This window comes from Cryptomeria japonica, chromosome 10, assembly GCF_030272615.1.
Source record: "Cryptomeria japonica chromosome 10, Sugi_1.0, whole genome shotgun sequence".
NCBI lineage: Eukaryota > Viridiplantae > Streptophyta > Pinopsida > Cupressales > Cupressaceae > Cryptomeria > Cryptomeria japonica.
Genome location: NC_081414.1, coordinates 48,706,309 through 48,720,672, shown reverse-complemented (window position 1 = coordinate 48,720,672; position 14,364 = coordinate 48,706,309). Strand labels below are relative to the sequence as shown.

The 14,364-nt window shown below is 38.9% G+C and overlaps 1 protein-coding gene across 1 annotated transcript in view; it reads left to right on the top strand.

Moving 5' to 3' along the window:
• Positions 1-10,218, top strand: part of LOC131029500 (transcription initiation factor IIF subunit alpha) — a 48,157-nt gene extending 37,939 nt beyond the window's left edge. The window contains exons 8-10 of the mRNA XM_057960008.2: positions 9,045-9,260; positions 9,405-9,632; positions 9,925-10,218. Coding sequence (XP_057815991.2) covers positions 9,045-9,260; positions 9,405-9,632; positions 9,925-10,014 — 534 coding nt within the window. The 3' untranslated portion in view covers positions 10,015-10,218. The remainder of the gene's footprint in view (positions 1-9,044; positions 9,261-9,404; positions 9,633-9,924) is intronic.
• Positions 10,219-14,364: the final 4,146 nt, after the last annotated feature.

Genomic DNA, 14,364 nt, shown 5'->3' with positions numbered 1-14,364 from the left:
TCAAGATCGCTCCTGTCCTTTGGACAAGGACCAAGGCGATGCTATTAAAACACTCCCGTTCCTTCAAAGATCAAAGCGAAGCAAGGTTAGGTAGTGCGAAGGACAACGTTTGAAGGACATTGCAAAAGGGATCGAAGTTTAAAATCGCCAAGACCAAGGAAAACATGCGGATCGCTCCTGTCCCTCTCCAAGGGACAAGGGCGATGATCCTTATAACATCGAAGGTACCTTGCAAAAGCAAATGGAAATAAGCGCAAAGGACACAAGCAATGATATTTCGAAGGTCAAAAATGCAAGGTGAACGCAAAAACATGGAGATCGCTCCTGTCCCTCTCCAAGGGACCAGGGCGATAATGGTCATGGGACGCACTTGCTCGCACAAGAGAGGCATTCAAATTCGAAGGACCACCAGATGATCGATTTGGGACGTGAAAATGAAGGAGTTGATCGTGAAAAAATGCAAAACCAAGACAAAATAATGGATCGCTCCTGTCCCTCTCCAAGGGACCAGAGCGATGAGGTACGTCCCTTTCATTTACATATTTTTTGGCGCCAAATTAAACAATTTGAATTTTCTTTAAATGCTAAATCAATTTAAAAAAAATTGAAAATCCATTTTTTATTGGCATTTAATATGGCGTTAACATTTATTAATTATTTTTGCCTTTATTAAAATCGAAATTTGCAAATAAAAAACGCAAGGCATTAATAATTAATTATTTAATCAATAAAAAATCGATTTCAAGCGCTCATATATGGAAGTCGGCCTTGTTATGTCATTGCAAATCATTTAAAAATCGTTTGAAATTGTTATATTTCATCAAGTCGGCCAAAGAGATAAATCGATGAGAGCGCTATATATATAGGGGGGTGAAAACTATTATTTTCACATCATTATTTTACCTCTCTACATGCGAATCAAGGAAGACAAAGGAAAGTGTTAAGTGTGTTTAAAGATAGTGCGAATATTATCCAAGGTGGTGCGAGTTTCATTCATCCAAGGGTGGCGCGCTTAGCTATCAAAGGTGGTGCGATTCCAAACCAAAGGTGGTGCGAATTTGAAGATCACGCCTAAGGCGAATTTGCTAAAGACTTGGAGATTTATTTGTGCGAATTTGAAGATCCATTTGAGACCACGTCCAAGGCGATAAGTGAAGATCACATTCTATCCAGAGGTGGCGAAGTCAATCTTGAGGGAATCATATTGAAGATTATCTTATACCTCAAATTTTGCCTAGGCAAATTTTGTTTTTGCATTCTAGAGTTAGCTCTCTGTCGAGGTATGGCGATTTAATTATTATTGTTTTATTCATTCATCGTCATATTTCAAATTTTGAATTTTAAATCTCTTAGCTCAATCGTTGTATTTTAGGAAATGATAACTCTAGGGACTTATCATGAGGTTTCCTAAAATCTATCTCTCTTATCTGCGTTATTTATTGCAAAAATCTATTTCTTATAGTGAAATGTTGTGTAGGTATGGCGACCCCAAAGGCGGGAGCATCCACCAGTCGCTCGGCTCTCATGAAAGAAGATCAGAAGACCGAAGAAGTGGAGACCAAGATCGTGTCCAAGTGGAGCAATGTTGGAGATACAAACTTGGGAAACTTTAGTACAAAGAAGTTCCGAGAGGTCCCTTACATCGGCAAGCCATCACCTGTCGCCCGGAGAATAATAGAAAGTGGCATTATCAAGGCGGCCGGTTTTCCTCCAGCTATTCAGTGCCACGAGTTGATGATCGAGTGTGCTCGTCATTACAATCCACAGTCCAGGACAATTGTGTCCAATGAGGGAAACACTTTGGCGTACCTTTCAGAGGAAGCCATAAGTGAAGCCTTCCATCTTCCAGAGCACAGGGACATGATATATAAGAGCATTGAAGGAGCCAGATCAGTGTACGATGATGATCCAGATGCTTGTCTAAGCATAATCAACAAGAACTGGCTACTCAAGAGTCGTCCCCGTCTGAGCAAAGTACCGAACACACCACACCGGATCGATTTCCAAGAGGAGTACAGAGATTTGATCACCATGCTCAACAGAGTTACAGGAGCACCTCATGCCTTCTATTTTGAGAAATGGATGTTTTATTTCATCCAGGTGATTGTTCAAGGAAAGGGTACAATACATTGGGCTAGGATGATTAGCCATTGCTTAGACGTACAGTTGAGAAGACTCAGGGCTACTAAGTCCTTCCACATGAGTTCATACGTCATTTATGCCTTAATCAGGAGCGTTGAGTACGCAGGACTACCTCACAGAGGAGTGATTGGAAGAGGACCCGGCGAGGTCAGAGTTTGTGAATCCTATACCTACTTGCATCATCCACCAGGGAAGAACTACAAGTTAATCAATGATACTTTCACGATGAACATCACAAGGACGTTGCAAGGAGGGATTCACAACAGATTATCTCAAGATGCCCAGGAATTAATCAAGAGGTACGGTGCTTGGTTCATTCAGTTTCCTAAGTTCACTTACATTAGAGTGTATGGATGTCCTTTACCTCCATATATGTTGCCGAGATACCCGACAGACAGGATTGTGTTACTTGAAGTAACAAGGCAGTTGGCAGCATATGTGAAGGCATTCAGACACAGACATCAGAATGGAGTTCAGGTACCTATTATTTTGGGTAATTCAGTTGAGGTATGTCCCAATGTCTCAGCCATGGATGACGCAGAGAGGGAGTTAGCCTTGTATCCTTTTTCATCTTTTGCTTGGAGGAATAGTTTTGATCCTCATGGACATTTAGAGGAGACAGTCGGTAGAAGATTTAGACATGAGTACCAGATTGAAGATTTTATGATGAATCTCCTAGATGATCTCGAAGTGAAACGAAAGATACATTCTAGATTGCCTCTGGATTTCATCAGGAAATGTAAGATTTACAGAGTAGCCGACCAAGCTCAGGACAACGGCAGGCACATCCAATCTTCATATGATAGAGAAAGCAAAACAATAAGTTTGAATTGGAATGAGCCCGAGGCCGTGGATTTAGATGATTTGATGGCACCAATCTTGTCTTGTACTCGCAGATGGGTAGACATTCAACATCAGAAGTTGAGAGAACAAGGCATAGCCATGTCTTTTACTTTGGAAGAAAAGCCAGCCGAAGGTGGAGCCAGTGTTAGTGAAGGTAATCCTAATCCTAGGAATTCAGGTGAAGGTAACCTTCGATGTACCAGTGAGGGCAATCTCCATTCGAGAGGTTCAAAGAGAAAGGAAAGATCAGAAAAGAAAGACCCTTCCAAGAAAAAGCAAGGTGCTAACAAAGATCAAACACTAGGTACTTCTTCCAGGCCAGAAGATAGAACAGTTCGAGTGGAAGAATCCATGGAATCGATGGTACAGAATGACAGGCAGGAGGAAGAACAGGCACAGCATGTTTCATCCGATGGATCTCTCCAAGACTATGATTTAGATAATGATAATGAAGTAACATCTCCTCCCAGACAAGAAGAAGTAGTACACAAAGAAATTCAAGTTCAAGAGACAAGATCAAATATCCCAGATTGGTTGAAGGAAAGATTGACTAAGGTGATCGTAATTGAGGACGAGGACAGTGCAATCGATCTAGAGAGCCTTGTTGGACGCTCACATATGACAACAGAGAAGAAGAAGGCTACAAAGATGTCCAAGATGATTCGAGATGAGACTGGATCTAGAAAACTGCAGATAGCTACACCGGCAGCAGACAAATATGAGGGTGAGATCTTAGCAGAGGACTATCACATACAGACTATTGAGTTAGGACCATCCACAGCAGAGCAGACTTTAGATGATGCCACCGACACATTTGAGGCATTGAAGGATAAGTTTAGAGAAGAAGTAGAAAAGAATAGAAAGCTCGAGAGAGAGGTCGGTGCATGGAGGACATATTTCAGTCACATCAATGAACCTTTGGGACGTCAGGATCCAGTTAGATCACCATTGCAGGCATTGCCCCTTCAATCAATCAATGAAGCAGAAAGATTCAGGAATATGGTTCAGCGTACATGTAATTGGATGGATAGATCTCACACGGTGGCCATTGAGTTTATTACAAGGATGTCGAAGATCACCCATCAGGCTATCCAAGTCCTTGAGATAATCCACAGACTGATGGCAACAGTAGATGCATTTGCCCATACCAAGGACGTTGTCATTCCTGTCTTGAAAGTTATAAGACATACATCCAGAAGAATTTTAGCACAAGAGAAGATCTTGGAGGGCGATTCTCACAGTTTGTTTCAGTGGTCAACCTTACTCCATATAAAGAGTGTTCTCTTTGAGGACATCAGTATTAGATGTGGTCAAGTTGAGGAGGTGATCAATCCGATCCAGGACAGAGTATTTGAGGTACTTCGTACCATTCTTGGCAGGAGGATCGAGGTCGAGACAGATGTGGATTTACAAGAGTTTGAGGATAGGATCACTATCATCTTTCGCAAGGACGCAGATGTTACAGATGAGCAGTATGATCAGATGTATGCCACCATGCTCCTGATTGATAGAACAAAGGAACTTGAACCTACTTGGGACACAGCTCTTCTAGATGCATTTGATCAAGTTATCCACTTAGAAGAGAGTATCAAGAATCTTCCCGAGATTCCAATCACAGAAATCGAAGGAATTGTGACAAAATTCATTGCATATGCTAAAAAGGAAAATTGGAAAGGGAATAAGATTCTAGATGAAAGGTTGTTACAGATGACATGACATCTTATTTCTCATTAGTTGATACCTCCTAGATTTTTGTGCCAAATTTAATATTTGGCTATGTATTTAATGTTGTTTAGTAAAAAGGAGGTCATTTGTAACAAACCCTAATTAGGGTTTAGGTGTCATGATCTTGTCCATTGATTTACTTTCAATCTGGACCTTTCATTGTAACTGGGGATGCTATTTATACCCCCATTTTTCATTTCATTTGTAACAGAATAGTCAATAGAGAAATAGAGAATAGAGTTGTAAGCAATTTTTATTTTGTAGCAAGATTGAGTCTTGAAGAGAGAAGTTCAAGCAATTGTTGTATATGATGACTTGGAAATCAATAAAATATTGAAGTTATGGTGTTTTGTTGCAAGTTTCTTGAGTTATCTTCATGGTTGTTGGATGTACTTGAATCACGCTCAATCAAAGTAGTTTGTTAATTAGAAAGACTAAGTGTGAGATTTGATATTTGGTAGGATTCGCAATCCAAACCACTAGCTTCTTGCTGATTGTAGGAACGCCTTGCGTGGTCGACTGGAAAACGTTTTGAGTCCTTAACCTTCAAGCATTTTCGCATCTAGGATATGTACCTTCGTAGTAGTGTCCTTGGTCTTTGATGCATTGAACACCATTATTACCTTAGAAGATCGCACTAATTTCAGTTGAGTTGTTATCTTATGGCAAAATTGAAATTGGTTGAGTCTTGCCGAATCTCATTCATGCTAAGTCATTCATAGGATTAGACTAGATTAGATTTACTCAAACCCTGTCCTTTTTTCCTTTTTTTTTTGAAAGTTCCTTTTAGATTAGTAAAACCTTCGAACTATTGAATCCGTAAGAAGCCTTGAAGGAAACAGCAAATCACATCATACCACTAAAAAGCTTGTCCACACGTGGAGACCCCACTAAAAGAACCTTGGAGTCCACCTAACTGATCCTTTTTGCAGATCTTCAGCAGTTAGAGACTATTTTCTCAAGAGAGGATAAGATGCCTAATGGTATTTTATTCTGTGTATGATTGTGTACAAAATACACGTCAACAGATAGTTTGGCAGAGAACTAAGCCAGATTCAGATGATGTTTTCTTCTATGCAGTCCACATCAGCAGCCTAAACTCTTTACATGATAAAAGTGCTCCACTTTTGCTTGCTTCCTTCAGAACCATCTCAGTCTGAAGCAACCTGCGCTGTCAGAATAGTGACATCCCATTCCATGATTTTTTGATGAAGCTCTTAGGTCAGCAAGCTTCTGCATATCTATGTATCAGAGGCAATAAATTCAGGGGGTCATATCAACTGGATCTTCTAAAGCTAGGCACTTCTGTGCACGTAGTGATGCAAAACAGAGAGGAATCTCATCCAGAAATACATGAATGGCAATCTGTATAATGAGTGCCTCCAGAATCCCGACACTCCTTTTAAGGTTTACAGAAGAAAGAAAATTCAAAGGGACACAAGATGCAGAACATCAAGAACACAACAAGGAATGGAGCATTACAAAGGAAATACAAACCAGAGATAGTGTCTCCACAATCTCAACGCTCCAGTGAAGTTTGAAGTTTTACAAAAGAAAATAGATTTCTTAGGCACACAAGATGCAGAACCTCAAGAACACGATAAGGAGCGACAGCACTGTGGAAAGAACACAAACCAAATATGTGGATGAAGAGGAGCTACTATTCCTTTGCCAGCTGCTTAATAAATCTACATATTAAAGCCCTGTTAAACAGTTAAGGGAAACTCTTTCCTAGCCCCACTATCTTGGATCACAATAATTCTCTATTCAGTGCTTTAGGGAGTGAAGGTGGCACAAGGTCGACCCAAGTGTTTAATCCAACCCCTCCTAACAAGGGCATTAAGCAAGATTCAATTCGCCATATTTAGTCTCAGTACATCCTAAATTTTCTGGACCACCCTGCTGTTGTGATCTATGGAACTCCCCAGACCTACCTCAACCCTGGAACTTTAACCTACTTAATAAACCCCACCTGAGAGGGATCTCATCAAGGTCCAAACAGCTTCAATGCTGTCAATTCGTTGAACAATCCCTGTGTATCTGGCTAACAAAAAGGCAAATTGTATCTAGTATTTAATCAACACCAATGTAGCTATTTGAGAGGTCCTTAAGAGGCCGAAGGCTCTGATAGAGAATTCACAATAGTCTATATATGCTCCTGGTCCACATCAACAGAATAAGTGCATCCATCATCTTCGAAGGGTCAAGGAAAACTCATTGGTTGCCTCCACTATCTTGCACATAATTTCAAGAACTTGCAGAATAGAGCTGGAGCAACCGATGCCATCGTCACATTGGAGAAATAAAAACCAACTAGCTGAGCTAATGCAGCACACTATATATGCAAAGGGATAGGGCATGACTCACCATACACCTGTAATAGATCAACAGAAGCAGAAGGGTGAATGCTCTCAAAGCCTTTGCCAAGGAGGGAAAATATGGAGGTCACAATGAGCGAATATGGTCACACAATGGATGCCAAGGCATCAAGGCAGCTGCTGCATAAGTGTTGTGCACAACTTGCTTTGCTATCTTTGCTTCACTTTATATGTCTGCTGGGAAATGATGTTCTATTCAGATGATAACTAATTTTGTATTTAACTCACTTCCTTGTTGCTTTTCATATTAAAATGGATACAACCGGCTATTGTAGCTTTGTATACTGCTGCTTTTTCCCTCTAATCCGCACCTCCCTATTGAGGGATTATGACTTTGTATAATGCTGCTTGCTATAAATAAAATAATTTTTCCTGTTATCCAAAAGCAACGTGATAGATTTAAATGAATTAATGAAAGAGAATGAGAGATAAAAAAAGAAATATGTAGGCATTCAACACAGCTAATAATTTTGATAACAAAGATTGAACTAGATATTCTCCACATGATGGTTATAACTTATATTATACTGGAAATCTCTGAGAAGGGAGGTAGAGCTACATTCCTTAAATCTTGCAACATTATACGTTGCATCTATACAAAACTGTATACAACAAAAATTGAAAGAGACATTGATAGAGAAAGGAAATGGTTCATCATCTTACGGTTACTGGAAAATTTGTGCTACATCCAAAAGATTGACTTGAGTTGGCAATGAATTGGAATTTTTGTTGCAAGACTGTTTTCAATAGTCAATTTGTTGGGGCCATAACTGTTTTTAATTGCTCCAATTTTTGAATAATCTTGCTTTGAAAATAGGAAGAAGCCAGGCCAAGCAAAGGGTATTACCCTACCAACTCTATTTTTCTGGATTTTGGTTGTTTCTTCAGTTATTTATATAATGGCCTTTTCGATTTTTATTTAAACCACATTAAAGTAGTCTTCTGGGCAGTAACAAGTGGACAAATTAGGTCTATGCTGTCTTCTTGATCCCCAAATGCGTTTTGTTTTAACTTTTACTAGAAAGTTGAAAACAAGGTCCTCACCTAGCTTCAAACACCCAAGAAGTATGTCTAAGGTAGTAATTAGGAAGCTGCTGGTAAAGTGGGTGTTAATACTCAATAAATTTAGGTAAGTGTTTTATGAAACTTAGTAATTTCAGTGCTGTAGTGTAACCTTGTGTGATGCTTAATAATACTGAACTGATCAGATTGTATCATCTTTTCATAAATATTTGAAGATAGTTTGCAAAACATTTTATATTCTCATCGGTTATTATTGTATGTGTTGAAAGGCACCACCTTCTGATATATTTTAAATTTTCAAGAAAGTAATTCAGCTCTTTGCCATCTACAACAAAGGTAACTTTCCCATAAGTCAACAAATTACATGATCAGTTGCATCTTTTCTGGGATTCTGGCCTCAGAATCCTAGCCTTCCTGTGTTTCATTTCTGAAACTCAACTTAATGAACAAGGATAAAATAATTTTTTTTATTATAAATAATGAAGTTTAAAGAGTATGCATTACATGATGCAAACATTTTCATTTCCAATACATAGATCTCTTGTAGCTATGCTTTGCTTATCGATCTCTTAAAATATGTTGCCACTCTAGCATAAAAAATGTATATCAATGTTGTCTTTCACTTGCTGGATGCAGTTTCCAAGCCCTTGCTGGCATGATATTTATATAATTGCAGCAAATGCATGTATCATTTATGTCCCCTTGTCTGTTCTGCATTCGTTTGTTACTCTAATAGTCTGATTTGTCTGAACCACAATCCAAATTGTCTGTTCATTGGCTTGAAATATTAATGTAGGGAATCTAGAACTTTCAAACATTGAATACTTCAATATTGTGATTTACCTTTCCTTTGATGACCTGTATGCAAAATTAGTGCTTCACATTGCACTTGCTAATATTTCATTTCTCCTCATTTTTTCCCTTTTATGACAGGTAGATGATGAGATCGGTTTTTCACCAGTCTTAGCTCCCAAGCATAAAGATATCCCAAAAGAGGAGCCTGTAGACACAACACCCACTAAAGAGAAGACTTCAGCATCTGCTCGTGCCTCACCAGCGACAACAAAACCAGCTAAAGGAAAAAGGAAGTCAGGTAGTGATGATGCAAAGCCAAGTGGATCTGTAACTACAAAGAAGACAAAAACAGAGGTAAGCGATCACTTTGCCAAGATACATGAACAAAAATATTCTTAATTTCACCTGGAATTGCTATTTAAATTTTCATGATCTAACATGCTCATTTATTTTTGCTAGATTTCCTGCTCTGAATATTTTAAGTTGTATATGTAATAGGATTCGAAGTCCACTACACAAGCCACCATTAAAGATGAAAATATACTTGCAACAAAAAATGTTTCACCATCTGGAAAACAAGTGATCCCAAATTCTAGCAAGGCCACCGTTTCACAAGCAACAGGACCAGTGACAGAGGAAGAAGTACGGACTGCTTTGCGGCAGATGGCTCCAGTCACCACCCAAGAGCTAGTAGCAAAATTTAAGGCTAGACTCAAGACACCAGAGGTTTGTATTGTATATTGTATTCTCGCAATGACGAAATGTCATAATTGTCAACAAGTAAATAAACAAAATAAATCCACCTATACATTATTTGCCCAACTCAATTTTTTAATCCCCTCGTATGACCTTCACTACTATACTGCAAAAACTTTTTTAGTGAAAGGTTGCATTATGTACTCATTTGATATGTTCTCTTCAATCCGTAAGTTTCAATGTAGAGTGCAGGATACCTGGTATGTCAGTTGCATGTAGACTAGACTTGACATATTCTTTCTTTGTTTTATCTGTAATACAGGACAAGTCATCCTTTGCAACAATCTTGAAGAAAATTTCTCGCATTCAGAAAACAAATGGTGCTAACTTTGTTGTATTGCGAGATAAATGAAGCTTCTAATTGTATTTAAATGTGGCTTATTGCTCCCATGTGGCACTGCTACAACTAGTTTTGGTATTCTTGTGGCATCGTCAGTGCACAATCATTGGATTCAAGGGATTTGGTGGGTCTCTTACTGTTGAGAATTGAATTTGAGGTAGTACATCCATGATTCTGTATAATTGTTGGTGTAATTAATGCATTATACCTTGTTTATGTGGAATTGTAAATAATTTGTAGTTTATCGATAATTATTATCTATATATTTTAGAAACTACTAAGTTATGTAAGTTACTGCATTTGGCTGTAACTGTGTAAGTTATCTTTTGCATTGTTTCAGATCACACTTCATGTTCCATCATTAGAATGAGAAGATAATAACGTGATAGATTGCAGATTTCAGTCCTTATACAGAGGGAAGGAGAAGGTTGATGCAGAGAGTGAGAACCCTTAGGAAAAATGAAACTAGACATAACACAAAAGGTGAGTAGAAGAAAGTTACGTAATGTTTAATAATCAGGTTATAAAATTATAGATATTACAATGTAGAAGATTGTAAAGTAAAAAAGTGTGCCAAGAATTACCACAAAGTGTTAAGATTACAAATAACTAAAATGTAAGAATTATACAAGATATATTATGATTAAAATTCTAAGTCCTCTTATGGCTCTAGTTCTCACCCTCCCTTTTTATAAGAATCTAAATCTGAAATCTCGCATTATCATCTTCTCATCCTGATGATGGATCATAGAGTGCTATCCAAAATATTGATGCAAAAAATCATACACAGTTACAGACAGAAGCACTAACTTACACGGTATATATTGTGAAAATATTGTCTCCAAGAAGAAAAGCTATTTTTATTTCCCAATTATGTGTAGATAAGCTTTTAGGAAACTCCTATATTTCTTCATTTTCACAAGATTATTTTGTGAGAATCACATTTTTAGGAGATTGAATTGTTTTATCTCATCGTGTATCTTTACTAGGATACAACTTGCATTTTATAGATGTATTGGAAGCTGGCTTTAAACACAAATTGTCAGCTTAGTTTGAACTTTGATGAATGAGATGTTGCTTTGTTCATTCTTCCGTTCATGCTTGTATTAGAATATCTTTAGAGAGTATGTAGATTGTTTTGATTTTGTTTTGTTCCTTGGAATCTGATAAAACAGCTGTTTAATTTTACATGTTATCATATAGCATTTTTGCTATAATCTTATGACAACTTCGAGCCATAATCTTATAAAAGTATCAAAGCATTTTTGTAGCCACCTTGCAAGAACTTTTGGGTCATAATTTAAGATGGTATATGTCAGATAAGGTTAAATATGTTCATTTGTGTAAAATGAAGTCATTTCTTTCTCGAGTTTATAGTAGTTTTTTAATTCGTCTCGAAGTCGCTTATTACAGGAGTCCTCTAGGAAAGAATTATTTCATTGATTCATCTCGAGTCACTTTCCTTTAGAAGAGCACTTTTTAAGGATTGACTATTAGTTTGTCAAAATTTGAGAACTTTGATTTGGGCCGTTTTTTGGGCTTATACCTCATCGTACTTATATTTGTGCGACACATGAATCGAGTTGATATAGAAATTCGTACAACACGAATAGACAAAATTTTCTGTGCATAAGTTTCAAGAGTTTTTTTTCTAGTGCCATGTTAGTAGATCCAGTTACGCTACCACATCACCCTAAACAGTGAGTCTGCCACACCCTGTTAGTAAGTTTGGTTAGCTTGCCACATCATCTTGCATAGGTAGATTGTCATGTTATCTTGCATAATAAGCCTGTCACATACGCAGGTCTAGTTAGCAATGCTCCATTTGTCTGAGGGTTTCTCGCTTACAAGTATATACGTTTTAATTTGAAAACCTGACTTCGGACGGAATGCTTTCACTCATTTGAATTTCAATTGAGGTCAAAATGTTTTCAATTCTAGCTGTTCTTTTAATAGTTTGCAGTGGTAATATAAGTTTTTGGTATTTGTACCCTGAGTTTCAATACTCGTTGTTTTATTAGATTCTTGCTAGGCAATTTTCAGTTGTAGAAATTCCTCTTTTACTGTCATTTTTAAGTGTTTCTTTTTTCCATACTTTGATAGCTTCATTTGGTTTCTATTTTGACGCAATATGGTGAATTTAGTTCTTGGTACTTTTATTGGAATTAAATAACTTCCGATCTATGAGCTGCAAATGTTTATTAAAGGCAATCATATAATCTAAAATTAAAATGAAGTCCTACAAATTTTTGGGAGGTTTCCATTGTGTGTTATAATTGCAAGTTTAAAAAATCTATAATATTCTCAAATTGTCAAAACTCTTGATATTAGCTAGATGTAGATTGTAATCATGTTATAATTCAAGTTTACATATTTACAGTTGTTGGAAATAATTAGTGTTCCACGGGCGTTGGGGACGGGGGGACGGGGGGACGGGGGGGACGCGTTTCCGGGACGGGGGGACCAAGGGCCTAAATTTGGGGACGGCGGCGGGACGGCGGCGGGGGGGTGGCGGGGTGGTGGTGCTCATATACTTGTACATATACATATAGTACTTGAAAAACTAGTTTTGAAAAGATGTATGACAGTATTACAGTGTAAGAATTACATTTGAAATGAGACTATAGGAAATTTGAAATACTAAATCTAAATACCAAGATTTCTAAGTTGTGTTGTTATATGGAGCCTAATCAAACTCGGAGGTTAGATTTTCCCTACTTCTATCGGCGCGATTTCCCCCTATATTTTTCAACGGGGGTTTGGGGGCAGCGCCCCCAAGTTGGGGTCAAGGGGCAGCGCCCCTTGCGCGCTCCCTGTCGCGATACAGGGCGGGGTCGAGGGGCAGCGCCCCGCGAGGCCAAAAATACTTTTATTATTTTCTAAAGGCGTCGGGTGTTATTTTTCTATTGGCCCACGTCCAATTAGAGTTACCCCTTAACCCTCAAAAAACTTAAAAACTCACTTTTTTTTAAAATTTTAATTTTAAACATTGCATATAAGTGGGGGCGACAGGAGACGTCTGGGCGTCTCCCCGTCCTTGGAGAGACGTCTGCACGTCTCTTGAAGGACAGGGAGACGCCCAAACGTCTCCCAAGGAGACGTGGAGGCGTCTCCATGTCTCTTTGGGAGACGCCCAAACGTCTCCCAAGGAGATGTCTCCACGTCTCCACGTCTCCCTGGGAGACGTGGGGACGCAGGGACGTCTCCGCGTCCCGGCGGCGTTTGGGTGGCGGTGGCGGGACGGCGGGGGACGTCGCGTCCCCGTCCCCCCGTCCCCGAGACGTTTCTGACGGGGGGACGCGCCCAAAAAGGGGGGGGACGCGTCCCCGTGGTTCACTGGAAATAATGGAGAGAATTGGTACTATTGTAATGCTTTCACACATTGCTCCATTACAAAGAGGGACCCTCCATTTTGCTTAGCTTTAGTGCCTTGGTTAGGTTGTAGCCATAGTTGTTAACCTTTGCTTACGAGAGAGAGTGCGTGTTGTGAGTGTTAGGGTTGAATGGTTGAGGTTGTGTTGTCAACATTGCAAAGGTTGTCAAAATTGCTTAAGTTGCTTAGTGTTGTCGATTGGCAAGGGGAGCAAGATGTCATTGGAGATTGATGTATATGCATGTAGTAGTAAGCTTGCTTGTAGTTCCATCAGGAATGACAAGCACATAACCTTGGAGCCATGAGTTGCAAGTCTACACTATGTAGGACCTAGGGGGGAAATTATGGAAATTTGGATAAGTGAAAGTTAACCCCCTTGATTCATGCATAAAGTTATGCAATGCAACCCTTGATTCCCGCCAATGCATGGAGGGGTCTCAAATGTGCCTATCAATGTGTGTAGTCAACTCAATGTGTGCTCTAGCAACTTTCATACAAGCCCCATCTTGGTATGCACTTAGGTCAAGGAATTTTCTATGCAGGGTGCCACCTCTCATTTGCTCGATGTTGAGGAAGATTGATGTTGCCCAAGGTTGTCAAGGGTTTTGGAACTTGAGGATGAATGATTCGCAAAATAGAGGGAAATCAACACAACATCATCACAAGGGATTTTAGGTTCAAGAAAGCATACCTCAAGGATGTGAGAGAAAGAAAGGACAACATTGCACGTGAGGATCGTCACCTTACAAGGAAGGAATGCCTTTGTAGGTGAGAAAATCTGATCTGAGATCTTATAAGGGAAGATTCAGATTGATCAATCACCCAACAATGAAGTACCTGCAAAGAGCATGCATGCAAACCAAAAATCAAAATTGAAACACACATGCATGTTATAAAAGCTATGAGAAAATGGAGATTAAATATGATTGCAAAGAAATGTGAAAGTGAGCATATGCAAGAAAGAAGGATCAAACTAAAAAAATGCAAGA